The sequence below is a fragment of the Neopsephotus bourkii genome, unplaced genomic scaffold (assembly GCF_033783945.1).
Source record: "Neopsephotus bourkii isolate Nb327-2 ecotype Australia unplaced genomic scaffold, CSIRO-AGI_Nbou_v1 NB_1600, whole genome shotgun sequence".
NCBI lineage: Eukaryota > Metazoa > Chordata > Aves > Psittaciformes > Psittacidae > Neopsephotus > Neopsephotus bourkii.
Genome location: NW_026902076.1, coordinates 162,793 through 188,397, shown reverse-complemented (window position 1 = coordinate 188,397; position 25,605 = coordinate 162,793). Strand labels below are relative to the sequence as shown.

At 40.2% G+C, this 25,605-nt stretch overlaps 1 protein-coding gene across 4 annotated transcripts in view; it reads right to left on the bottom strand.

Annotated features, from left to right (window-relative positions):
• The window catches only part of FZD3 (frizzled class receptor 3), a 62,068-nt gene that overhangs the window by 12,394 nt on the left and 24,069 nt on the right, over positions 1–25,605 (bottom strand). For 3 of the 4 annotated variants that reach the window (XM_061372161.1, XM_061372162.1, XM_061372163.1), the window contains 2 exons: positions 17,203–17,399; positions 14,624–15,641 (listed from right to left, as the gene is read on the bottom strand). In XM_061372161.1, coding sequence (XP_061228145.1) covers positions 14,624–15,641; positions 17,203–17,399 — 1,215 coding nt within the window. The remainder of the gene's footprint in view (positions 1–14,623; positions 15,642–17,202; positions 17,400–25,605) is intronic. The other variant, XM_061372164.1, reaches the window with a different exon arrangement.

Below are 25,605 nucleotides of genomic sequence, written 5' to 3'. Positions count from 1 at the left end.
CAGCAGACTGCAGCTTCAGCCATCACCTTGCAGGTAGCTTGGGACAGGAGATTCCGCAGCTTCAGGAGACTAGTTCTGGGAGAACGCCCTGCTTATCAACAGAAAGATGAATCTCAATGAAGCTATAGGGATGTCTGGTAATTTGTGGCTTTATCTTGAAACAAGACAGCATTCAATCACTGCAACTAATTTTTTAAGTGCTAGCCGTGATTTGTCATTACAGAGATTGCCCAAGCACCTGCCTTCTGTTTTACCATTATGAGGAACTTGTACCACAAATCTCTCAGCACTAATGCCAGGCATGAACCATGCAAAAAGCAACCCTACTTGAGGGTACTACCCATGAGAGACCTGTTCCTCTCTTTCCTTTTCCTGTGGACATGTACAAGCTGAAGGCAGGTGTCCTCTGTAGAGACAAAAAAGCAAACAAACTCCCACCCACCACGCAGTTGTTTTCCCCAGCACAGCTTATCTTTCCTCTTGTCACTGGAATAGAATAACACATCACAGTTCTTGACAATATTCCTCATTTTGGACCATTTCAGCTCCTCTCACACTTTGGTATGAGCTGTAGCTGTCTTACATAACAGGTCCAAGGACCCATAAACTCTTTTTTCTGTTACAGACCTGTGGCTAATGTCTGTGATTAAAATGACAAAGTATCGCTTGAAGTCAAGACGTGACAAAGGTGTCTAACACAAAGGATCAAACAGACCCAATCTACTACAATTTCTCTTACTTAAATCCCAATGCTCACCAAAAAAAACCAAAACCAAAACTCATGCAGCTCTGTAGAAAGGGACCTGCAGATCCTGAGGAACACAAGCTCAATGTGAGTGAACAGTGTGCAGCTGTGGCAAAGAAAGCCAACAGGATGCTGGGGAACATCAACAAGGGCATCACCAGCAGAAATAAAGATGCCACTGTCCTGCTCTACTCAGTTTCAGTTCCCACAGTACAAGAAAGATGTGGATGGGCTGGAGGTGTCCCAGAAAGGGCCACAAAGACGATCCAAGGGCTGAGCAGTCATGTGAGAAAAGGCTGAGAGCTGGGCTTGATCAGCCTGGAGAAAAGAAGGTTCAGGGCTTATGAGTGCCCTTAAGATAAGAGACCTTATCACCATATTTCCAGTATTTAAGGGGTAGCTACAAAGAAGATGGAGACTCCCTTTTTAAAAGGAGTCACAGGGAATGGAGGAGGAGTAATGGGCACAAGTTACACCTGAGGAGATTCTGGTTGAACACAAGAGGAAAATTTTTCACCATGAGAACAACCACCCACTGGAATAATCTTCCCAGGGATGTGTTGGACTCCCCGGCATTGGACACCATTAAGATTCGGCTGAACAGGGAGCTGGGCATTCTAGTCTAGGTCATGCTTTCCCAGGAGAGGTTGGACCAGATGATCCTTGAGGTCCCCTACAGCCTGGGATTCTAAGATTCTGATTCTATGATTCATGCAGTTGTCCTTAGCCCTGCTGTGGAACCAGATGGCATTACTGTAGTATTCTGTCTGTGCAAAAAGGGATTGTGATTGGAATGGGCTAAGATAGGTCAAGAAACTTAAGAGCTGCAAAAATGTTTTATCAGCAAATGCTTCTTTACTGGCACCCACAGCACGTTGCTTGATATATTAGCTATCTTCCACAGAGAGTAAGACAAGATTAAAGAGATGTCTACCTGAATTACTGGCAAATCTGTCAAATCAGGGATACTGAGGGGTAGCTGCAGTAGGATGAATCTGGCAGATCTGTCCCATGGCCAGAGAGCCTGAAAGCTCCATATTGCCATTCAGAAAAAACAGCATTTTTGTCTTCTTCAGATATTAGCACCTCATTGAGAATCAAACAACTCAGGAAAAAAACCTTAACGAATCAGAAAATCTGATTTCTGTCAATGCTGCTGATGAAAACGTCCCTGGACTAAAACCTCTACAGCTTTAATATCTATTTTGGCAGTAGATATTCTTCCTTGAATTCATTAAATTCTTACAAGACAGAATTTAGCAAGCTGGTATGACTCAGGCTTGGAACATATTCCCATTTTCCCATAAATAAACTCCCACTGCTTGAATGAAGACACTTGGCATTAAGAACACAGAACAGAAGCATCATCTTTGTTTCCAATGTCTTTCATTGCTACAGCCAGCCATGGCACACAAGCCCATTCAGTAGCCAGCCTCATCCTGAAATCATGAGCTCCTCCCTCAGTTCCTCACAGAATTCTCTAATTTCCAATTAAGTTTATTCATGACCATGTGATCATTCTGCCAGCACTGCCACTTGACTTTAACAACTCTTTTACATGTGCTTTACGGATCGCAGAATCACAGAATAGTTTGGGTTGGAGGAAGGGACCTTAAAGCTCATCCAGTTCCAAACACCCCTGCCACAGATGCAGGGACACCTTCCACTAAACCAGCTTGCTCAAAAACTGGCCTTGAACACTGCCAGGGATGGGGCAGCAACAGCTTCTTAGGGCAATCTGTGCCAGGGCCTCACCACCCTCACAGGGAAGAACTTTTTCCTTAATATCTAATCTCTGTCTAAAACTGCAACTGCATCCCTTGTTACTCTTATATACCCTCCCTCTGCAAAGACAAGTTCCAACAGAACCTTAATCCTGGCACTGTTTCACTACTTTTCATCTATTTTTGTTTTCTTCTTACAGTCTTTTTTGATCCAGCACAATGCAGTCAGCCACATAATGCCATAGAGTAAAAAAACTAGTTGCACATTAGTTTGTATTTGTTCCTAAACGGTTGTGAATGACTAATTATTACGCCATGAAATTGCTGGAGATGAAGTTGTAAGAAACAGATTAGTGTAATTTCGTGAAGATGCAAATAGTAGCCAAAAGCAAAAGCACAGAACTTGGAAGAAACAAAAAGCTGTTTTAGCAGACACGGGACATATAAAATACTTCTTACTCTCCTCAGACTCCTCAGAAATACCATCTTCCTTAGTCTTAAGGCCGCCTTCTTCAAATCAGAGTGTGAATGGAATAAGATCAATCATCATTTACATGACTTGCTTTTACAAAATCAGTTCAACTGAGTCTTTGAAAAGTAATTTGGTGTCAGGGTTATTAAATCACTTGAGAAGATTTTACAATGTTATGATAAACACTGTACTGCTGTAAGGGTGACTGGGACGGGTTGCCAGAAGAGCTTGTGGAGTCTCTGTCCACAGGGATATTCAAAATTCAGCAGGACGTGGCTATGAGCCCCCTGCTCTACTTGACCCCACTTTGAGCGAGGGCTTGACTAATAATCTCCACATGCCCTTTCTGCCCTCTGCTACTCTCAAAACAATAAAAGAGTATAATATACTCAAATATAACAAGAGTTATTAATGCCCAATTTCTACTTTAAATTCCTCTGAGTTCTCTCTCAAAGAACTGTCTCAGACTCCAGAAAAAAGTATTTTCACATATTAAAGTTGAGTTGTTAAACATACACAATAATGCATTTTTTGAAAGATGAGTCCCAAACATCAAACACAAGGAGTAACATAGCCTGGTCAAATGTGCTACATCCTGGAAGACATCACAGCTCAACAGTTTTGATACTGCTTACCAGTTTTGATGTTCATCAGTTTATGATACCGCTTATCAATTTTGTGTTCATACTTTGACACTTTCATGCTAATAATGAGAAATAGTACTGGTCTTAGGGTTTTTGAGCATAACAGATATTTTAACATAAATCGGTCATAAACATTACATACAGTGACTTCAGAAACTCTAAACAAAACACAAGTAAAAATCTATCTGTATTACTAAGAACATAAACTGTGAATGGAATATGTGAATAACCCAACTTTTACACATACTTAAAGATAGCATTTTTTTGTGTTAAAAGATTCTAATTTATTTCCAAAGTAATTTTTAAAAAGTATTCTTATGTTCCTCATTTGAATTTTGAAGCTGCACCTGATTCTCGGGTGGGCTCAGCTCACATGCAAAGCAAACCTTCATACATGTTGGGAAGAGACACTGTACTCTTCACCTGCCTTTACTTTTCTAGCAAATGGAATAATTCTCTGTTAAAAAGAAGAACTAACAGAAGGATGATGCATGGGAGCATTGTTTGTTCATACGAGTAAAGTAAAAGAATAAACCAACTTGAAATGTGCAAGTATTTGTTACATTTTCATGCTACATAGCCCAGCCATACCTAAGCTCAGTTGATGTTTACCAAGACCAAGGAACACAAAGAGCATGTCCGAGAGATCTTGACCAGTCTTACAGGTGAACTTGGTTCATGTATCTCATCATATTCCATCACTAGGATAGATCTATTATGTCGTGGTTTAAACTCAGTCAGCCACACAGCCGCTCTCTCACTCCCGGAGGGATGGGGAGGAGAATCGAAAGAATGTAACTCCCACGGGCTGAGATACGAGCAGTCCAGTAACTAAGGTATAACACAAATCACTGCTGCTACCACCAATGATAACAATGGTATGGGAAATAACAAGGGAAGAGAATACAACTGCTCAGCACCTGATGACTGATACCCAGCCTGCCTGGCCAGTGATCTAATAGCTTCCGGGTAACTGCCCCCAGTTTATACAGTGGGCATGACATGCTGTGGTATGGAATACCTCTTTGGTCAGTTTGGGTCAGGTGTCCTCTCTCTGCTTCCTCCCAGCTTCCCCTCCACCCTGGCAGAGCATGAGACTCAGAAGCTCCTTGGTCAGAGTAAACATTACTGAGCAGCAACTAAGAACATCGGTGTTATCAGCGCTGTTCCCAGGCTGAGAGTCACAAACACAGCACTGCACCAGCTACTAAGAAGGAGAAAAATGAGTGCTACCGCTGAACCCAGGACATATTATTATTAAGTATAGTCTTTACTTAATAATAATGATTTCAAGTCTAGAAACAAACTGTTCTAATGAAAACAATATACGTCTTTCTGTCTTTATGACTATTCTGAACTGCTTTACGTTACACCATGAAGCAAACCCCAATAAACACTCACAGCTGGAGTCGGTTGCTCATTTTATGCCCAGTGGCATTATAGATACAGTGACTGCAATCACAGTTTCCTGAAAATCCAAAGCTTTAGAAGGAAATCTGTTGTCAGCAGTGTAACTGTCAGAACTGCTTAGTCCCAAGACCAATGACATTCAAATGGAAGCGCCTTTCAGGACTGGCGTTTTAAAAATGTGTTGGCAATAATAAAGATAGTCTGGAATCACTAGGAATAAATGCACAGATGTGCAGTATCTCCAAAATTGATTGTACCTTGTGTTCTGTGCTGACAGGACAAGTCATTCAATGGTCAAGAACACTACAGAGAGCAACAAGAGCCATCATACTGAAATCCACTCAGATGTGGAATATCCAGACTTACAAACATCCAGGTTCAGCATTTGAGGAGATTTTGGCAGAGATCTACAGTTAACACCCCATTAAAGATTTTTCTCTTCAAAAGCTGTTCTGCAGCTATTGTAACATGACTGTCCAACATCTCAAAGCAACTCTGCAAGACTCATAAGCGTTAATGAATGCATCTCTCTTCAGAATTTTCAAATGCAAATTATAGGCAATTTCCTTTAATTTATTAAAATGAAAAATTAACCTTTTTTAGGTAAATGATTTCCTAGCACATGTACTGCAGCACGCAATTCTGACAGTTAAGAGTCACTGGTGGTTCAAAATCAGAGAAATCAGACCTCCTGACTTAAGGGTTTTGTTGTCATTTTAATAGCAATTAAAAGACTCAGTGGGAAAAGAGAGCTCCCTTAATATTCAGAATTAAAGGCTGCTCTAGATATAAAGCATGCATATTAGAAAGAGAATAGAATGAAACCGAGAAGGCAAAAATAGCAAGATCTGACCTCCTTTGGCAAGTTACCCACAGCAAAATACTGAATAAAACGGGGGGGGGGGGGAAGAAAAAGGTGACCTTGAGGAGTCAGACTTGGGTGCAAGTACAAATCAACCTGTCTGAAGATAATGGTTGAGAAATCAGCGTTTCCCTTTGGCTCTGGCTCAGGCAATCCAATTAAAAAACCAGCCAGAAATGAGTCATGTGAATGAAATGATTGCTTTCAGTCAATATGCTAATTGACTGGAAATTGCATACATGCCAAGCAGAGATAAGATAATACACTGCATCCTATGAAGGGTTTATCGAAGTCCTGGATGTGCAAGGAGGAGACAAGATTGCTATTATTAATGCCAAAAAGGAGAATTCTGAGACATTAACTAACTGGAGTTATATGCTTTTCCTTGAATATGTTCTTAAGCAGCTAAACCAGGAGAAACTAAATCACTGCTAAGAAACAGTGTGATACTGCAATTAATGCTGTTCTGAGCTGACATTACTTTTGTTTTTGAAAGAAGCCTACCTCATAATTCAGATTTGCTCAGTCTCTTCTGAGTAAACAGAAATATGGAAAATATGTTTTTATCTCAACCTCTCCTTTTTCCTTCTAGGACAAAATAATTACATTCAACAAAAAGCAATTCCTTAGGGCAGATTTAAGCAAATCCATTACCTCTTCTAAGAGGAATTCTCAACAATAACTAATGGAAAAGAGGGGGGGGGAGAAGAAATCTAGATTTATAGACATCTCTAAATATATTCTCTTTATGCGTGTGCCACACACAAACAGTAATAAGATGTTTCTTAACAAAGCCTCTCTTCTGAATCCAGCTTCGCACACTCCCCCACACGTTTCTGAACACCCCCTGTAACACAGATGGTAAAACAGCTGAGACGTTTTGTATTTTAAAAGATAGTGGCAACACCCCTGATTAATAGAGAAAATGGCAAAACCTGGAAAATGCCATATATTGCAGCCAATAAAACCAGGGAAACTCTATCCCAACTTTTATCAGCACACCAAAAATGTAGACTCCCCACCTCAACAATTACTTCTTGCAACTGTTTTCAGTGAGACGTTTGCAAGCCCTGTCTTTTCTTCTCTTTGGTCCATGTGTGCAATTGTTCTAAAGCACTTGTGCATGAAAATAAAGCTGGTGTCAACAGGAGCTACACTTCACCCACAATGCAGCCATGGGAAAGACAGGCTGCTATAAGAGCATTTCTGAAGAGCACGCGAGTCAACATTCCCATTACAACATTTAAAAACTCTACAATAAGTTAGTGCCTATTAAGAATTGGAGGGTTTAGGAGATACACTGTAAAAACTGAACACCCATACAATTTATAAAGGCTTTTTTCTTTGTTTTTCTGCTCTTTTTTGGGGGGGTTGGGGGAGAAATGAAGAGATGGAACTGCAAAACCTGAGCAGGAACTTACAGCAGTTTGCCTCTGTGTCTCTTTTGCTTCCGCCCATTTTATTTAAAAGTAGGCACTCTGCAATATGATATTGAAGACTGAAGTAACAGCAAAGCAGATGACTAAGCACCCCCATTCTCTTGGCTCTCAGCCCACCATTACTTTACCACCATAGTCGCTTTTCAGTTGGCACCTGGTCATAAGAAAGCTTCCCTGTGTTGAATAGGCTCTGTAAGACAGCTAAGCATAGCCTCTGCTCTCAGTAACCTTCCTGTGGTGTTTGCTCAGGGCACTGGGTGTAAAGTAAAGGAAGGACAAAGCCAGGCCAAGAGGGAGTGAAACACATTTGGAAATGTTGCCCCTACCCCTGTTGCGTGGGCAACTTTTGAAAAGGAGGCAAAACAAACAAAGCAATTTATAGTTGTTAGTGATCCAAACCAGCTTGAAATGAAGAGATTTTTATCACAACACTGTTAATTTTGAGACATCTAAGATGATCTTAAAAATACAGAGTAAAAAAAAAGAAATTAACTGTGGTTAGATCAAAAAGCACATTTGTGAAAATGGGAAACAAGAAAACTGACAAATTATTGAGCCAAAATTATCAGCAGGTGACAGAGATTAACCCTAATATTAAAATCCATGTCTCCAATGTTAGTTGTCAAATTATGTATTAAAATAATCTGCAATACCATATAGTTTCAATACTAACAGAAATATATCAGCAAGATTGTATTTTGCTTTCCTTTGTGCCTGTGCTAAATACATGTAACCATCCCTGACAGACAAGAGGTACCACCAAAAGAAACATTCTCTTCATTTACACTTCTGGTATCTTAGGCAACCACAATTAATCCTCTCTTCTCTATCCGACACCCTCAAAGAAGAGAAGTGAGTGGGTGAGAACTCCTACCTGCAGTAAAAGCCCATTTGACATTATTACACAGCACGACTGGGGCCTCATCTTAGAATGAAATAGAGCAGAAAGGAATAAAAAATTGGCTGCATTGACTGTTTTTGTTGCCGACAGAAATGATATTCGGTATTATATCATCTTACAGCATCGCTCTTCAGAATTAAGTCCTTAAAAATACCAAGGCAGTTGGGTTTTTTAAAAGCAAAGATTAGAATGAAAATAGAAAAGATTTAGAGATAAGCTTCTCTAAACTGCTTTAAGAACTTGGTTAAAATTACGTTTACAAAACTAGTTGTGTTATGCTCACTGTTCTTGCAGAAAAAGCCCTCTCTATCAGTAGCTGAAGCATGATTATGTGACATGTAGCAAAGCAATATTATCTGTCTGTGGGATTCCTGAACTCAAGCCTATGTCCTTCCCAGTACTGTGCTTTAGGTGCTTGCTTATCTTTCTTCAAAAATGAGCAAAAACCATGTTACAAAGTTTTATTCCTGGAATAGCTGCTATTCAAGCCAAGCCTTGTCAGGACCCAGAAAGAGTGTTTCAATGGTGTTGAGGCACATTCTGATTTTTGAAGGGGAGAGATTGCAGAAGCCCCATAACCTCTCCTACCCCTTCCGTCAAAAAAAAATTCGTCAGAATTTTGTAGTAGAAATCCTAACAAAAATATCCACTAAGAACAAATGTGACCTCTTCAAACAGATAATGAATTAAGCTAGGACACAATTCATCTGCATGTCCACTGAATCGCTACAGAAATGCCCATTTCTCTGCTTCTGCTGGAAAAGGAGGCTAGGATGCCTGGCTCAGATGGAAACATCTGAAATTAGATAAATGAGTGCTGCTTTCAGTAGCTGTTCTTGATTTTCACATTGTTTTCATTCTAATTTAAGTCCATTATTTTATCTCTGAAGGTCTACTGGGTTATATGAGTTCAAGCCCAAAGCCAGCAAATAGATGACATAGTGAAGTCGACAATGAACAGGCACAGTGCCACACATTGGTTAATTTCTAAATGTACTCATCACTACATTTACTTCTGGTTCTGGACTTAGGAATCTACCCGGAGTACACTGCAGCAATGCCTGAGCAAGCCTGGATGGATATTCAGCATCCAGCACAAAACTGAGGTCCTAATGAAAAAGAAAAGAGAGTTTCCAATGCAAAATCAGAGTTCGCAATTTGTTCTCAGCTCGCTATCTCTCCCTAACTCTCAACTGCTATCAGGTCTTCCCCATCAACAGTAAATCAAGTGTTATCCACATCTGCTTCCATTCCTTTAAATAATATCAAAAAGATAAGCAGGGAGCACCACCTTCACTCTTAGCAAGTGAGCACCAAGGTCTTCTAAACATGTGAGGCAACATTAGTAGAGAAATTATGAGTATCAGATCACAAGTAAAGGTAATTCATACTGCTTAGGTTCATTTCTCATGGACTCCCACTAACGTAGCGGATGTCTTTGAAATAGTTTATTTTTCATTTTCTCTTTAATAACTGAATTAGATGTCTCTCCCATCAGCACAGCACCTATTCTAGCCCTAAAGCATTTGTGGAAACTGTGCAGAATCTATTTATGTTTGGATTTCAGAGGAATGAATCATAGCCCAGAATCTTCTTTACCTGACAGGAAATCTGATTTTGTGGCTCAGCCCAAGAAACCTTCCCAGGCCTAAGCTACTTACATAGTACAATTATGGGACTACAAAAAGAGGTAAAAGCTTTTAACATCACACTCTGTCATCCCAAGAAAGCAGACACATTTCCTTATCTTGGGAAGATGACAGTTACCACTTTCTTCCACCTTTGAATGTTTCTGGCTTGCTGCATCCATTCCCTTTTCTCTGTGTGAGAAAAGCTGCATTGACCATATGAACTACTTTTTGTAAGAGAAACAGCTTCAGAGACAGACTGCCAAGTATCTATTTAACTTTTTAGCCAAATTCATCCCAGTTTTGTGACATATTTTCACAGATTGGGGCAGGTAACTGTGTCCCAGTTTGCCTTTGTAATTCCTAAGAGGAACAAATCTACGCCAATCTCCTTGTAAAACACTGTGGTGCTTGGAGGACAAGAATATGATTTGCGTTTTTTTCCCTTTCACACTACTTTTTACCTTACACCAGCTATATCTGACACAAGATGTCTGACAGAAAGCAACTTACAGATTTTATGGCACCAAGAATTCAAAAACCTGACTAGACATGGTCTTTGGCTAAGCCTGCTTGAGCAGAAAGGTTGGACTAAATGATTTCTAGAGGTCCCTGCAACCTGAGTGATTCTGTGATTCTGTAAAGTGAATGCCAAAACTTTTATCCCTGTCCATCATGACATCTGAATTAGTTGCCACAGCATGACAACATCCATCAACAGAAAAGGTAGAAACTGCAAAGTAAGAGGAAAGAGATGAACTTTGGAAGCATTGGGTCAGGACTGCAGATGAAGCAGCCGGGCCACTCTGGGAGTACTGTGTTCAGTTTTGGTCTCTGTTCTACAAAAAAGATGTAGATGGGCTGGAGAAGGTCCAGAGAAGGGCCACAAAGATGATCCAAGCACTGGGCAGCCATGTGAGGAAAGGCTGAGAGAGCTGGGCTTGTTCAGCCTGGAGACAAGAAGGCTCAGGGGAGACCTTATTACCATATTTCCAGTATTTAAGAGGTGGCTACAAAGAAGATGGTGACTTCCTGTCTACAAGAAATCACATGGAAAAGATGAGGAGTAAGGGAAAAAGTTATTCCTAGGGAGATTCCAGTTGGACATGAGGGGAAAATTTTTCACCATGAGAACAATCAGCCATTGGAATAATCCCCGCAGGGAAATGATGGACTCCCCAGTGCTGGACACTGTTAAGGTTTGGCTAGACAGGGCGCTAAGCCATCTAGTCTAGGTCATGCTTTGCCAAGAAAGATTGGGCCAGATGATCCCTGAGGTCCCTTCCAACCTGGAATTCTGTGATTCTGTGAGTACCAAGAACTTGTTAAGAATGGTAGAATTATTAGTGTGATGATGATAACCACCCTGAACAGCAACAGGAGGATGCAGAATCTTATTCCCCAGATGTCCCTCCTTGAGCCCAATATAACAAGAATCCAACTCTCTGTTCTAAGGCTCTGCCCTCTGAATGACAACGATGATATTGGTAGAACCATCACCATTACAAAGGGGAGCAGAAGGAGGAGCAGCAAAGCATGTATTTTTCAACCATAGCAAAAGAGATGACTGCAATTATTTTATGATTGGATTGTGTCAGGCTTCCATGCTTTCTCCCTTCATTTGTGCATTTTACCTTGATGTAAAATTGTGCTATACTATCATAAAATGATTATACATGAGATAAAAGTCTGACCTGAGAAACATGTCATGCACACACTCCAGTTAAAATGCTACATTTCTGATGGAGGTACCAGATTCTAAATTAATTTCATTTTCCACTGCATGAACTCATCTTGCACAAAAAAAAAATAATCCTTTTTTTGAGGCCAAGCATGAATTCATTTTTTAACGCAGTGAGTGAAAAGTGGGATACCAACATAAAACTCAGCTCTTCACTTGAATATTACTGTGCTGAAAATTGATCACAAAGGCACTGTTCCCACTCTAACTCCCTAACTCTAGCCCTAACCCTAACCCTAAAAAGAAGAATGTTCCGACCTCAGTGAGAATGGAGGTGGATGGGTTAAGAGACTTTTAGGCTACTGTGAGCAGATATTTCACAGAGAAGTAATAATGGCTGGAAAGATGACACCACTGCAATTACTGCAAACAGTCCTGGCACCAGAAACAATACAAATAATTATTTGTGGCAACACCTTAGACAATTTGCCACCATCCATATTGAAATTAGGATGCTCTAGTATAACAACCTTGTTTTTTTAAACTAAGATTTATCCAGCCTGATACGAAATGCAACTCCCAGAGTTCTTACTGTCTCCAGCCTCTCTTCCCCTCCTTAGTCTTTCCCAGAAACCTGGAGCACTGAGGTCGCTGAGGGCAAGGTAAGGTAACAGGAGCTCCTTTTTGCCCTGTATTTATTCCTCAAAGAGACTGAATACTGGGATAGTGATTTCCTGTCTTTGTGGCAAAAATTTTTATTTCACAAGGAAAGCAACACATGCTTTCCAGAAGTGTTCCAGAAAACATGCTGTCCCAGATCTGGCAAACAACCGTAATAATACACAGCCAGGTCAATCCAGGAAATACCTGGGTAGCCAGAAATCAATACTGAAGCATAAAAGTTCTTGTTGCTTCCTCCATTTTGGGAGTATTCAGCCCTTTAGGTAGTCAAAGAAACATGATGTCTATTTTTCGTTTTATCACCAGCTGCTGAGGCTGTCTTTGGTTTAGCAGTAGCCAGGAGAATCTGCAGCAAATGCTTAACCCCGTGGTACCTCCTGTGAGCAGCAGCCACCCATGAGGGAGGTATGAACATATGCCTCTAGCAGCTGTGTACCCAAACCCCCCATTAGCCACTTTCCAGAATGAGTTACTGTGGCATCTTCCTCTGATGGCAAAGAAGATGCAACGGTTGAATGGACTAATGAATTCTTAAGCTCAGATTTGCTGATGTTGGCAAAAGGGTGCCTATGCAAGCAGCAAATACCAGATACCACAATACCATGTAAGTCTGGCACGTAAAAACCTTTGTCCACTGTGGAATCAACAACAGCTCTCATTTAGGATAGTCTAATCTCAGAAACTGATATTCAAATATTTGAAGTTAAGTAACATCAAGGCTTAGAAAAAATACAGTTTTATTTTGCAAGTGAGTGATACTTTCCACAAAGCTTTACATTTCCAAGTAATTTGATAATATATTTCACTAGTATGATCTAAGGATAAAATTATTTTTCCTCACAGCTTTGGAAATCTGTTTCAATTGTAAGTCTGGCTAGTTTAATTAGGAAAGCATGTTTAGTTCAAGGGAAAAAAAAAGATGGGCTAGACAAAACCCCCTTCTAATACTCTCTAGGGTCTACAGGTCCTTCAACCCAATTTGATATGAAAGAAACCATTATTGTTCTTTTGACTCCTGCTGAGCCATTACAGCAACGGTTTTCTAGAGATTTGAGTAGCATTTACTACATAGCTGCGTTATTCCACTAGCCAGGATTTTAGACATCAGATGTTTCAAGGTTTAACATAGTTTTTGTTCAGCATTCTCAGAATGCAACATCTTTTTAATTTTATAGATTCTTATACAAATTCTGGATTGCCACACACTGGGTATTTGAAATTAACTGAGAGAAAAGCTCATCTGTCTCTTCATCTGTCTTCTTAAGCATCAGTCAGTTTAACATATTAAAACCTGTGGCAGTGAAGACTTAATCAAGCAAATGAAACTGAACACACCCACTGACAGATATTTCCTGCCATAAAAACACTCACACATTGGATGGGAGGGAAGGGTCACACCCTAATAAAATCTAAGAGACAAAACATTAAGAAAGGGTTAAAAGGTAATAAAAGGATTATTATCAAGCTATATAGGCTAAGCCAAACCTTTAAGTGATATTTCATTGCATTAAAATGTGAGGTCTAATGATCCAGCTGGTCTTTTAACTGCTTTAGAGCCAAAATATTAACTTTTTTTATACCCCTGTGTGCAGCTATAAAATATATGCTTGCTGTACAACCTTCTTGAAATAAAGTTGCTTTCAAATAAATTGCAGAAATCAGCTCAGCAATATCAGACCAAAACCCATGTGCCATTTGGGCTCAAAAAAAGAAAAGTAGGCTTCAAGTAATTAATACTTACAATATTTCCTTTGCAAGTGCACCAGCATAATACTGAAGTAAACAGTGGACAGTTTGATATCTAGTGCTCTTAGATGCTTCTGTTCCTGTGACAACTCAATTAAATTGAGCAGATAAGTGTAATCTTCTTGAAAAAAGGAAACCACAAAGCTGATGAGCTGTACACTCTGGTTTTCTTCAGGAGACACTTCAAGCAAGATTTTATATAGATGTTTCTGACACATGCATAGACTGCTTTAAAATAAGCACAGAACCTCTAGGCTAATCAAAGCAATAAAACTGTTACAGATGAACAAGGAAAAATAGAAAAGTAGTAATCAGGGTGACGACAACTCAGTTGAAATGCCAAAATTCCTTCAGAGCAAAACTTCTAACACACCTCTAAGATCAAAAATAATCTTGTTAAGTCCTGTTCTTGAAGTCGGCTTAAAATAACATCATTATATCCTGTATGGGTCCCACACAGCCCAGAAACTCTGCAAAAAACACCAAGCTAGCTGATGCAAGCCTCCAATTTTCCAGTAATATCTACTCTTCCAGAAGGCCTAATGCATGATTCAAATATTTTGAGTATGATAAGAACATTTCATTGTAGGAAAAGCCACACTTTCAGTTAAGGATGACAAGTAAGTCTTAACATACCCCCTCATGACCCATTTTCTGCACTCCTGAATATGTCAGTATTGGTTTCCTCACCTGATAGGGACACGGGATGTGATATTCTCTGCAGCGTTCTTGAATCCACGTCGTCTCCCACACACCTCGGTAAGCCTGCTCATAGAAATAGCAGCCGATTACAACCAACAGTGGCACGAGGTACAGAACACTGAACACACCAATCCGGATCATGAACTTCACTAGTTTGTCCTGGTTCTCTTTTTCTAACGGGATTTCAATGCGAACCCGATTGAGGGAGATAATGCCAGCTAGCAGAAGGGAAACTCCAACAACAACATACAGGCAGAGAGGTGCAAGTACAAAGTATCTTAATGCATCCACATCATAGAGGCCAACAAAACATACGCCGCTAATATTGTCACCTTCAATTTTATTCATTGCTAAGAGGATGATGGTCAGAGTTCCTGGAATGCCCCAGGCGCTGGCATGGAAGAGCAATGCTTTCTTCTCAATTGCTTCACTGCCCCATTTTGGCACAGCTGCCAAGAACCATGTGATGGTCAGGATGACCCACCAAACGCTGCCAGCCATGGTAAAGAAATAGAGCACCATGAAAAGCATGGTGCACGCTTTGTTGTGAGAGCCCTGTGTCACTGTGGAAGCCTTGTACTGGGCAGGGCTAGATGCGTTACATGCTACCCGGTCTTCAAGAAGAAAGCCAATGAAGAAAATTAATGACACCATCATGTAACAGACAGCATAAAATATTATTGGTCTTTCTGGATAGCGAAATCTTGTGACATCAATCAGGAAAGTTAAAAAAGTAAACAAGGTAGCAGAAAGGCAGATGATGGAGATCACTCCGATGAAGTAGCGAGCAAAGGAGAGCTCTTCACGCCGAAAGTACATATTTGGGCAAGGAGGAGAACAGTCCCGTACCCTCAGGAAAGAGTAACCCAGGTCAGGGTCTATTTTCAACTCCCGAGGACACCAAAAACCATAATCCCTCTGTACTGCCATTGGAGTGTCTTCTGTGGGCTCCCCAGCTAAATTGAGGTCAACAAGACGAGGATATGGCTCATCACAATCTGGGAATCTAAAAAGTAAGAAGATAATGATTTACAAGAAATATACACATACTTTGCAAAGACTAGTATCCTTATTTATATACCTGACTTTAGACACACTAACTGAAGTGAAAACAAATACACTCCAAGTAACACGAAGGTAATCTATGAAGTACTGACTATGTGTAAACAAACTCTAGAACACATTGTCCCAGAATGCAGTGGGTGTTGAAACAATAAAATAGGTTTAAAAATAAAATGGAGAAATAAATGGACCAACTGGGGCTTTAAGCATAAAGGTAAGGATACAAAATCCATCTCAGGAAGTCTATAAAATTAGACTTACTGTAAAATTGAGACTGTGTGTTCAAGGAAGCACAATTCTGTAGAACACTTAAAAAACTTTCCATAAGCAACGGTACTAGCTGCTATCAGACAGGAGGTGAGCTAGTTAGACCAAAATTCCAACCTAGAACTGCTACTAGCATTCATAAATAGAAATGATTAGGAAGATATTTCTGTAATTAAGTAAATCTCTGACTGGAGGCTAAGGACTGCTGGAAGTGCGATCTGAAGTCGTGAAGGAGGGATTCCACACATAGCTGCCCAGTTCTTTCTGCTGGTAGATGTTATCTAACCCTTAGGAAGAGCAGCACAAGCTAAGCACACCTGCTCCTCTGCCACCATTCATGTTCTGGCACAACGGCACTGATGCAGCACCAGCAAAGTTTCAGTAGTTTTAGCTCTGGTTTTGAAATGTCACTGTGTGGGCCTTGTTGAGGAGAGAGGTGGACCTACAGGGCGCAGGCATCTGTTGAGAGGATGGGGTTAAAGCCATCTTCGATCCAGATTATCAAGGCCAAGAAGCATCCCAACACATTTTTTTGCTAAAATAAGTTTTGTTTTTAATTCTCTTCAATCCAACCATAAGAGAAACTATTGCTTCCTGTCTGTGCTCCTGCGTTTTATTAGCTGTTGGAGTCACTTATAAAAAAATAAAGCCTAAAGATACTGTTTTCAATTTCACGTATATCCTGTTTCAGATAGATTGGAACATCATTGAATACTTTTCTGTAAAGTTGTTTGTGTAATGTAAAGCTGAAAACATCTTTGTACACAAGCTCAACAAGAGGCTGATGCTCTGAAAACAGAGCTTTGAAATATTATACACTCACCAAAACCTGCCAGCTCCCTCTTCAAAAAAGACACTATTCATCTCTAGCATATGGAATTTTGCCTAACTCTCAAGAGAAATTTATTGCAGTATCACCTATTAAACTCTATAAAACAGATCAGCATAAATGAAAAAGAAGAAAACTAGATGGGGATATTCATTCATTCATTTAAGAATATGCATGTGCAGTTTGCTGTAACTGGCCACCAAAATTTTCAACTTATCTCTTTGGCAGATGACAGAAATATGAACTCAGTTTCCACTGCTGGAAACAGGCTGTTACACACATGGAAGGGAAAATAAGAGCACATGTAATGGAACATACTTAAAACTGCTTCAGATCATAAAACATCCTGGATCATACTAAAATTCTAGCCTGGGATTCTGAAAAAACAACCAACCCCTAATCTGCTCACCTGGTGCACTCCATATCCTCAGGCCAAGAGACCCCAAACATCTCCATGAGTTTGGAGCACTCACTGTATGCTCTTTGACAAAGTCTGCGACACGGGAGAGTGACGCGGCCATACTCCATGCACACAGGAGCGTAGAGGGCACACAGAAATGGTCGAAAATCTCTGGAGCATTCCAAGTTCACCATCGGATGAAATGGCTAGAAAAGAAAAAGGAGAATTTAACAGCTACCAATAGCAGTCTTGTAGAACACTTCAGCATGAAGCTATGAATTGTATCATGAAGTGTTGGGGCTTTCACGAGCATAACAATGACCATCTTTTTCTGAACCCTGTCTGATGGAAGAAGTCATCATCATAACACAGCACTTACATATTTTAGGAAGACAGACAAACAAGAGGCTTGGGGACAATGACAAAGATTCACAAGGGACATTTAGGGATTTGATTTGCATTAAAATCAGTGGGAATTAGACAGCTGAACACCTCTGAGGATTTAGGCTTAGCTTCACACTCTCCAATAACAGTCATATAAACTTGACTCCATTTAGTGTTTCTGTAACTGACACACATCATTAATTGCTAGCCGCTGATTGATCAGGATAGTATGAAAAACTGGCAATTGGTCGATGAGATTAAAATCTGAGGAATGTTAGATAATGCAAGATTCCTTGAAATACAGCCTATAGCCTACTGTGATCTTTCAAACACTATTTTCAGATCACAGCATAATAACTGGAAATAATCTCTCCTGAATTTCTTCAGCAGGGCACTGTTGTTTTTATCTTTCTACAAAACGCAAACACAGGACATTTTCCTTGTGTTCTTCCCACAGCATCTTATCCAGCTGAAGAGAACCCATCTGTGAAAATCTCAGTTCTATCATCAGAATGTACCTGTAGAAGGAAAACAGTCCCAACACAAATACTATCATTGTTATATAAATTCTTATACGGAGACAAAACTTTCTAGCTTCCAGGACAGGGCTGTAATCACAGTGAAGTCACATTAAGGATGTAGTTTCTTCATTAAACATCAGAAAGCACTGTGAAATCACAGCCTGACAAAAACTAGGCAGAACAAAATAACTGGTGTCTCATGCTACTGGGTTGCTTTATAGCAGGTGTGATAGTGGTGATAGTAACTCCTTGGAAGCCTGAGAGAAAATCACTGACAATTGGCCAACATACAGCTGTTCTTCAGTGTTTCTGAAGATGAAAAAGAAGGGGAAAAAGTAGGACATGGATTTAAGTCTTAATAAAAACTGGTGCACACTGATAATCCATGTGACCTTCTTACTATCCTGTGTGGGTTCATTTTGCTCTTGCTTCTTATGGCTTTTCTTTAAAACTCTCCAGGAATCAATCAATATCTAATTCCAAGTTTGTGTGGCACCTACCACTATATAAAGCCTCTCCATATCTTTGGATATTACTATAATGTCAATTCGATTAAGAGTGAACCTATGGGATATTTAAATATATGGGGAACTACAGAATAAAACAGAACAGCGTATAAATGCTCGGTTACTCTGTTATCTCCATACTGGAGAAACAGCAGTGACATTTGTGAAAGCCTTTTGTTTTCTTCAACTTATACTTCAAGTCATAGCTTGAAGGGAAAAGGTACCAGTTGTTTAATCAATGGCAATGCTAACATAAGGTCTGTTCTGGAGAGATTTTTGTTAGAAGTCCATTTTCTTGATACTAGAGTTTCCTCTTCTCCACAGCCAGGCAGGATTGCAGAGCAAGACAGCTAAACTTCAGAATTTTTGGTGCAATAGCAGAAGCACAAATGAATCTGCTATATATATACATAAAACCTAAATCTTATTATAACTGAAGCTGAAGGATAGGCTGCAGAAAGATTACATTTCAAAAAGCAATTTTCTGAGATTTATTTTAAACCAATTCAATTTTTTTTTCCAAAGTATAGAACAGAACAGACTCAACAACAAAAAATAGGTCATCTTCTGTAGCAATAAAAATGACAACTACTAAAACTGATGAGGAAAAGCTTCACATTTCAGTTCTTCCTTATCACAGGATCACAAGTTGGAAGGGACCTTAAAGCTCATCTAGTCCTCTAATACTTTTTTGTGATACACCTTCCATTAGGAAAAGATGTTTCCAAAATTTCTCTTTTCCTGCTACTGCACCTTCATTGAAAGGTCCACTTGGTTTTGGTTGGTTAGCAGAAACCTGTACCATTTAGAAAGATCCCAGATTATCTCGAGATGGGCAAATAAGAAAACTGCAAAAAGAGCTCCAGATCATGGCTGAAAAGCAGCAAAGCAAGTTCAAGGAAACAGAGAGGCACCAGTATTTCCTTGTATACTGTTGATCCCACTATGGGCAGGTGGCAGTTGCAATGGCTTTCAGCCAACTCCAAAGGACACTGGGCAACGTGTCCAAGGGAATATTGGAACAGAGACAGGACACATCCAAAAATGGGGATGCAGATGGTGCTCTTTGGCAACGGCTTCAGGGTCTGAGAGAGCACTCTCAATAAGAGCAGCACATTCCTGGGCTGCCCCCTTCAGCAGCCTGAGGGCTGAGTTACAGGGTGCTCAAACACTCAGGAAGCACCGGCTTCTACTAGCTAAGATGCCAACTGTTTCCCAAGAAATCCACACGGGCCTGGATGATCAAGCACAAGATCTGCCCTCTCTTGGGCCTGACAGATGTGACACCGAGTCTATGCAGAGCCCCACTCCCTTCTGTCCTAGCAGCTGGAGCCTGGGTTGAAGATGCTGAAACACCCAAAGTAACACTAGTGTAACTGAATCTTCACTGGAGAAGTCCCCCGGAGGGCACATTATCTGCACTTAGGTTTCTTGAGAGCTGCAGAAAACAGTCTGGTTTTGAGCATGGTCTCGGGATACTCCTCAAAACACAGTACAGATGTATTCAACCCCACCAACATGGAAGAAATACACTTAAGTAAGGGTAATTTAATAAGACTGTTCTCCTAATGCTGGCTGTTCTGTTTCTTGGCAACTGCAGGCCTCTTTCCCACTGTTTTGTCTCTCAAAATAACAACTGCAGCCAGACAAAAACTCTTATGAATTATACCAAATCAGTGTATTTTAAAATCCTGAAGAGTCTAAGCTAGACAACAGAAGAATTAAAACCCCTTACAGCCACTCCTTGTAATGCAAAAAAAGAGATTTCCTTGCTTTCAACCAGTAACAGCAGCATTTGTGCCTGTAAGCAGCTCAGTCTCTAAGCACCCTATCTCTAAAACTATCTTACCCCACTGCAGCTCTAAGATGAAAAGTCACTTCCACCTACTGATGATGTTGTTTGCTATTAAAAATAAAGCCAGGGAGATTAAAAGACTTTTTTTAATGATCTTGCCCAAGGATGCAATACAAGTTATGGCATTTAGCCCTACACCACTGGTGCTTAACAAAAGGCCCTCTGTTAAAATGGAACATGCTTTTGAAGAATGCCTATTGAACAATGCAACGTATGGAGCAGAACGGAAGAGGACAAGGACAAGAGAAGACGTGACAGCCAAGCTGATTTCAATAATTACAGCCAAGACCTGGTTAATCTGAGAAAGGAAAGAGATGTTTAACAAGAATCACAGAATGGTTTGGGTTGGAAGGAACCTTAAAGCTCATTCAGTTCCAACCCCATGCCACGGGCAGGGACACCTTTCCACTAGACCAGGTTGCTCAGAGCCCTATCCAACCTGGTCTTGAACACTTCCAAGGATGGGGCATAAGAGATAAACTCTTCTCCACTCCTGAAGGTACTTGAGTATTTAAAATATGCCAGATAACAACTGTATAATTTATCTACACTTGTATGTTCATGGGTCCTTTTACCTGTAAGAACAATCTTTATGACAATGTAAATTTCTTCACAGCCACTGATAACAGCAGTGTTACCAATCTCTTTGTTCCCTCTTCCCCAGGATTTTCTTTGCTGGTAGCAAAGTTACTTCCATAAATTTCCTGATTCCCAGCAGCGTGGCTCTACCTCCTTCCCTCCATAAAATTCCTATCTGCTGAAAATACCTTAATGGCTATGGTCTAATGGAGAGTAGAAATTTCCTTCTTGCCTTTGGTTTTCTTTTGGGTTATTTTTTTTTCAGGGTGAAAGACAAAGAAGAGCTGGAATGCTATATGTAGATTTTTCTTCCCAAATAATTTTTTAAATAAATTCTCTCTTTGGGTCACAAAGCCAATAAATACACCGTGGAATCGCATTACAGCTTCAGACTTCTCGTATGACTGAGAGATGAGAAACCAAATTCTACCTTTTATTTTACACAGCAATAGCAATTCAGCTGGCTGTTATTTGGGAAGTGACATTATTGCAAGATTTAAACGGAATTATTTTGATCTTTCACTATTCTCTTTGTTTATATAGTCCTTTCTTTTAACAGAGAACTCAAGAGGAAGCATTCTCATCAACTCATAGGCGGAAGGAGTGAAGTTTTCTTCCCTCAGGCTCATGGGAAAAGAGTGATGCTATGACTATCAGTTACTGTTGCAATTCCCTGGTGGAAGCAACTGCCTCTGGGCACATCCTGTCTCAGGCCAGCCACAGGATCTGCTCTTCCTGCCCTGTACTGCTCAAATGTTTGAATTTAGGTTGCTATTCATTAGGAAAAACACTTGAATTGTATCTCAAAGTGCATGGGCAATAGTGCTTTTCAGGCTTCTTCCGAGGAGAACTGTAGAAGCTGTTGCTAGATTTAATTCTTCAGACAATTGCTAGTGAAACTGAACATGCAGCTGCCTCCTGCTTTTGATGACACATCTACTCTGACTGGATGGCTCTCACAGCTGACATTTCATGTGAATGCTCTCTAGAGACCATTACAAGCAGAATTGGTTTCCTTCAGACAGTGCAAATTCATTCTCTAAGGGCTCTGACACAGATGCTCCTCTGAATCTTGCTGTTTACTGGAGCCCACAGCCAACAGTCATGCTGGTACATACACTCAACCTGAAAATTGTTGTAAGTTCACATCCTGAGCTGAACAACTGCTGTAGTACTTACACTGCTGAGGCTAACTTCAGCTGAGGACATACGTGAGAGTCCTGCCTTAACCTTGCTGGTGTTTCCTAAGAGAGAGTGCTCACACTGCAGAGTAATCTGCAAAGAGCAGTGTTCTGGGGCACTAACTTCTTCAAAAAGCTCCAGAGCTGGATCTAACATAAAGCTACTTCTTTTTCCACTCACTCTGGCCATGAGTTAGACAGTAGCACGTAAGGAATGGTTGCAGAAAGGGCCAGAAACACGCAGTCAGGTGTGTAAGAAGTCCGTTTCTTCTGGAATCAATCCACGGTTGCTCAACTTAATGTGACTGTGGAACTGCAGTTTTATTGCACAGACACTTGATTCTGTTTTCAAAAGGCAATAGGCTAATTTGCCCAAGCCTGCTTTTAATGCACAGTGCCAAGACAAATTTAGCGTGGGATACTTAGCATAATGTACATTCAAAGCTTACCTCACCATTAACTTCCTTGTATGGAGAAACTGAGGTATACTTTCTTTGGTAATTATTTCTAGCTTTGCACAGTGAGGCATGTGTGAAAAGCCAGATGGGGTCACAATTCTGGCTGCCTGTTAAGCTTTTCTCACCAGCATGGAAAAAAGCTATTCTTATGTTATCTGTATGGACCCTTATGAACCACATAACCCACTGGTTCTGCCATCCCATGTCTCAGCATTTGATATTAGCTGAAAAAATTATGGTTGCAATGAGGATTAAATTGAGACTATACTACTTTATGAACTGGGAAGCAAAAAATATTGTATTGTTTTACCTTAGTACTGGAAGTCTTATGTCTGCATTTAAATAGCTATTAAGTCATTCCAACAATAAAAATGTCAAGTAATTAGTATGGTTTTAAACAGTATTTTCTCATGCTATAGACAACCACCCTGTTATTCCCTTTAAAACCTAAAAACAATTATTTTCCCTGTCTTACTCATGAAAGGGCAGCAATCATGCAAACCACCCTAAGCTTTCTGGTCTGTAAACAGATAGCCAAGGTTAACTACTGAACTGCAGGAAAAAAAATGTAAGATAAAGCTGAAAGTAGTTAAAAGACAGAAAAGACATTAATCTCTGTCTATATGACTAAAAAGCAAAGCCATCTGCTCCTGTTCTTTGAAGAGGTCTCCTGCTTCATTTTAAATTCTGAAGTTCTTTTGGAAGACACTGAAAAGATGGCATCCATCTGTCAATTTGAACTTTGCCTAAATGTGATCTTTCTGTTTCAGGAACCGATGAATGCAGATGGGTGGTCCTAGTAACAATTTTTATTTGCAAGAAATGTTGGTTTTTCTAAGGCAGCTGAGACTGCTTGGACTTCCTCCTTCCTCTCCATATGCCTGCTGTGATGGGCTTGGGAGAATTCCAAAGTATCACAGAGAAATATGTAGTCCTCCAGACTGTATTTTAGATACTATGAAGTTAAGATGCTATGAAGCACACTTGTCTGGGCAAGCAGAATACTATGGGGCAGGAGCTCCAAGTCTTGATAAAATAATATTTTTCATTCAAACAACACATTTATATCTCCTGCAGTTATAGAGAAAACCTTCCAAACACAAACCAAGCATGATCACTGCTTTGATGCCTGCCAAAAAAAAATGCTCCAGTTGTCACTGCAGGAAGGAGAAAGATACCCATTACAAGAAGTGGAGCATCAGTGATAACAACCTTTTCTTTTCCTCACCTCTGCCACTGCAGACTGATCTGCATGTCAGGGACTCAGGGACTATTTCTGCCAACTCAAAGGAGGTCTGTCTCCTTGAAAAATAACACGACTGAAGAGTATAAGCAATTCACTGTTGGAGCAGTGCTCAAAAATTTATCTTGCTGAGCAAGGGAGGAAAAGCATTTGGTATGAAGATTTGTTGGAAGATGTGACTCTAACTTGAAAGCACACAATGGAGCCAGTAGCCAGATCAAGCTCTTCATTGCTTATAAAAAAAGTGAATTTCTGAAAATCAGAAACATAAGGAAAAATACAAATAAGATCACAGTCAAGATTCAAACAGATTTGCTTTGCCTTTTCTTATTTTACTGCCATTAACATACAGAATGACAGTGTCTGCCACATAATAACCAACATTAATGCCCTGCAGAATAAAATTACACAAGTTGGGTTTCTAAAATACAATGAAAGCAACACTGGACATTCCTGCTGAAGAGAATTTACTTTTATTTTTCAAAGGCTTGATGACTTCTGCCATTTCATTTGTGACTTCACTGACTGTGGTTTTTTACACAGCTGACTTAGCAGAATATCTAAGAGTGCTTAATATTGCACACCACTGCAGACTGTGTGAAGCTCCATGTTTTCCACTGGGATGAGGAGGGAAGAAGGTTTCTGTTTTCTGGATTCTGCCATTCAAGCCAAAGTGCTTCTTGACAGACTAACCAAGAGAATCTACAGTATGCTGACTCCCTTAAAAGTAAATGTGAGCTGTGGCATTATCACCCTCCTCCTCTGTGGCTCTGAAATTGAGAACAAATCACAGTTGTTACCTCATGCACTTCAGGGGGCAGTTTCACAATGGGCATAACTTTATCGACCCCTGCCCTCTCCCTGCTACCAGCCTCCCTTGCACTGACTTGGGTTTAAGATTGATTTAAACTGTCCATGAAACTAACCTCAAAGCCACACGTGCTGTATTTGGACTACTAGTAGTGTAAAAAGTCAGGGTAAGGTCCTGAATACTGAGAATTTAAAGTGCGAGCATCTAAATTATCTTTCCTGTATAATACACCAGGGTTGATCAAATCACTTTTTTCTACACTTCTTTTTTTTTCTAGTTTCTCTCCTTAATGACCTTATAATAGGTTTGGGCAAAGTCTGGTGCCAGGGCAAGAGGACAAAGAACAGGGCACAGCTAAGCTGACCTTACAGTTAGTTACCATTGAACCCTCAGGATATCCAGCTTGTTCATAACCATCTAAAACAGAGTTCAGCTGCCCTGGACCCAGCCAGACCCAAAAAACATTGTAAGGATATGTTTAAGGTAAACTCTTGAGTTTATAGCCTTAGCTCCACAACACAGAATACGAAGACCTCTTGCTATAGCAGAGAAGAGGTGTTGATGCTGTTAAAACCCAGGAGCATAACCTTTCGCAGACAGAAAGCTGCAAGAGAAAAAGCTCACTAAATGAATTCAGGAAACTCTATTTGCTACTCTGTTGGCAGCCAGTCTGCTGTCAAAATTCTCTCACAAAATTCTCGTACTAGCCAAACCTTGGTTCCATGTATGAGAATACAATGGCAGAGCCAGATGTTGTAATCTTTCTTCTTGAGCTATGAATATCAGTGTTCTCAAAGAAGGAATTACCATTCAAGAACTCTCACGTCTTACCTGTTACATTAGGACGAAAATCTCCTTGGGCATAGGCTGAATG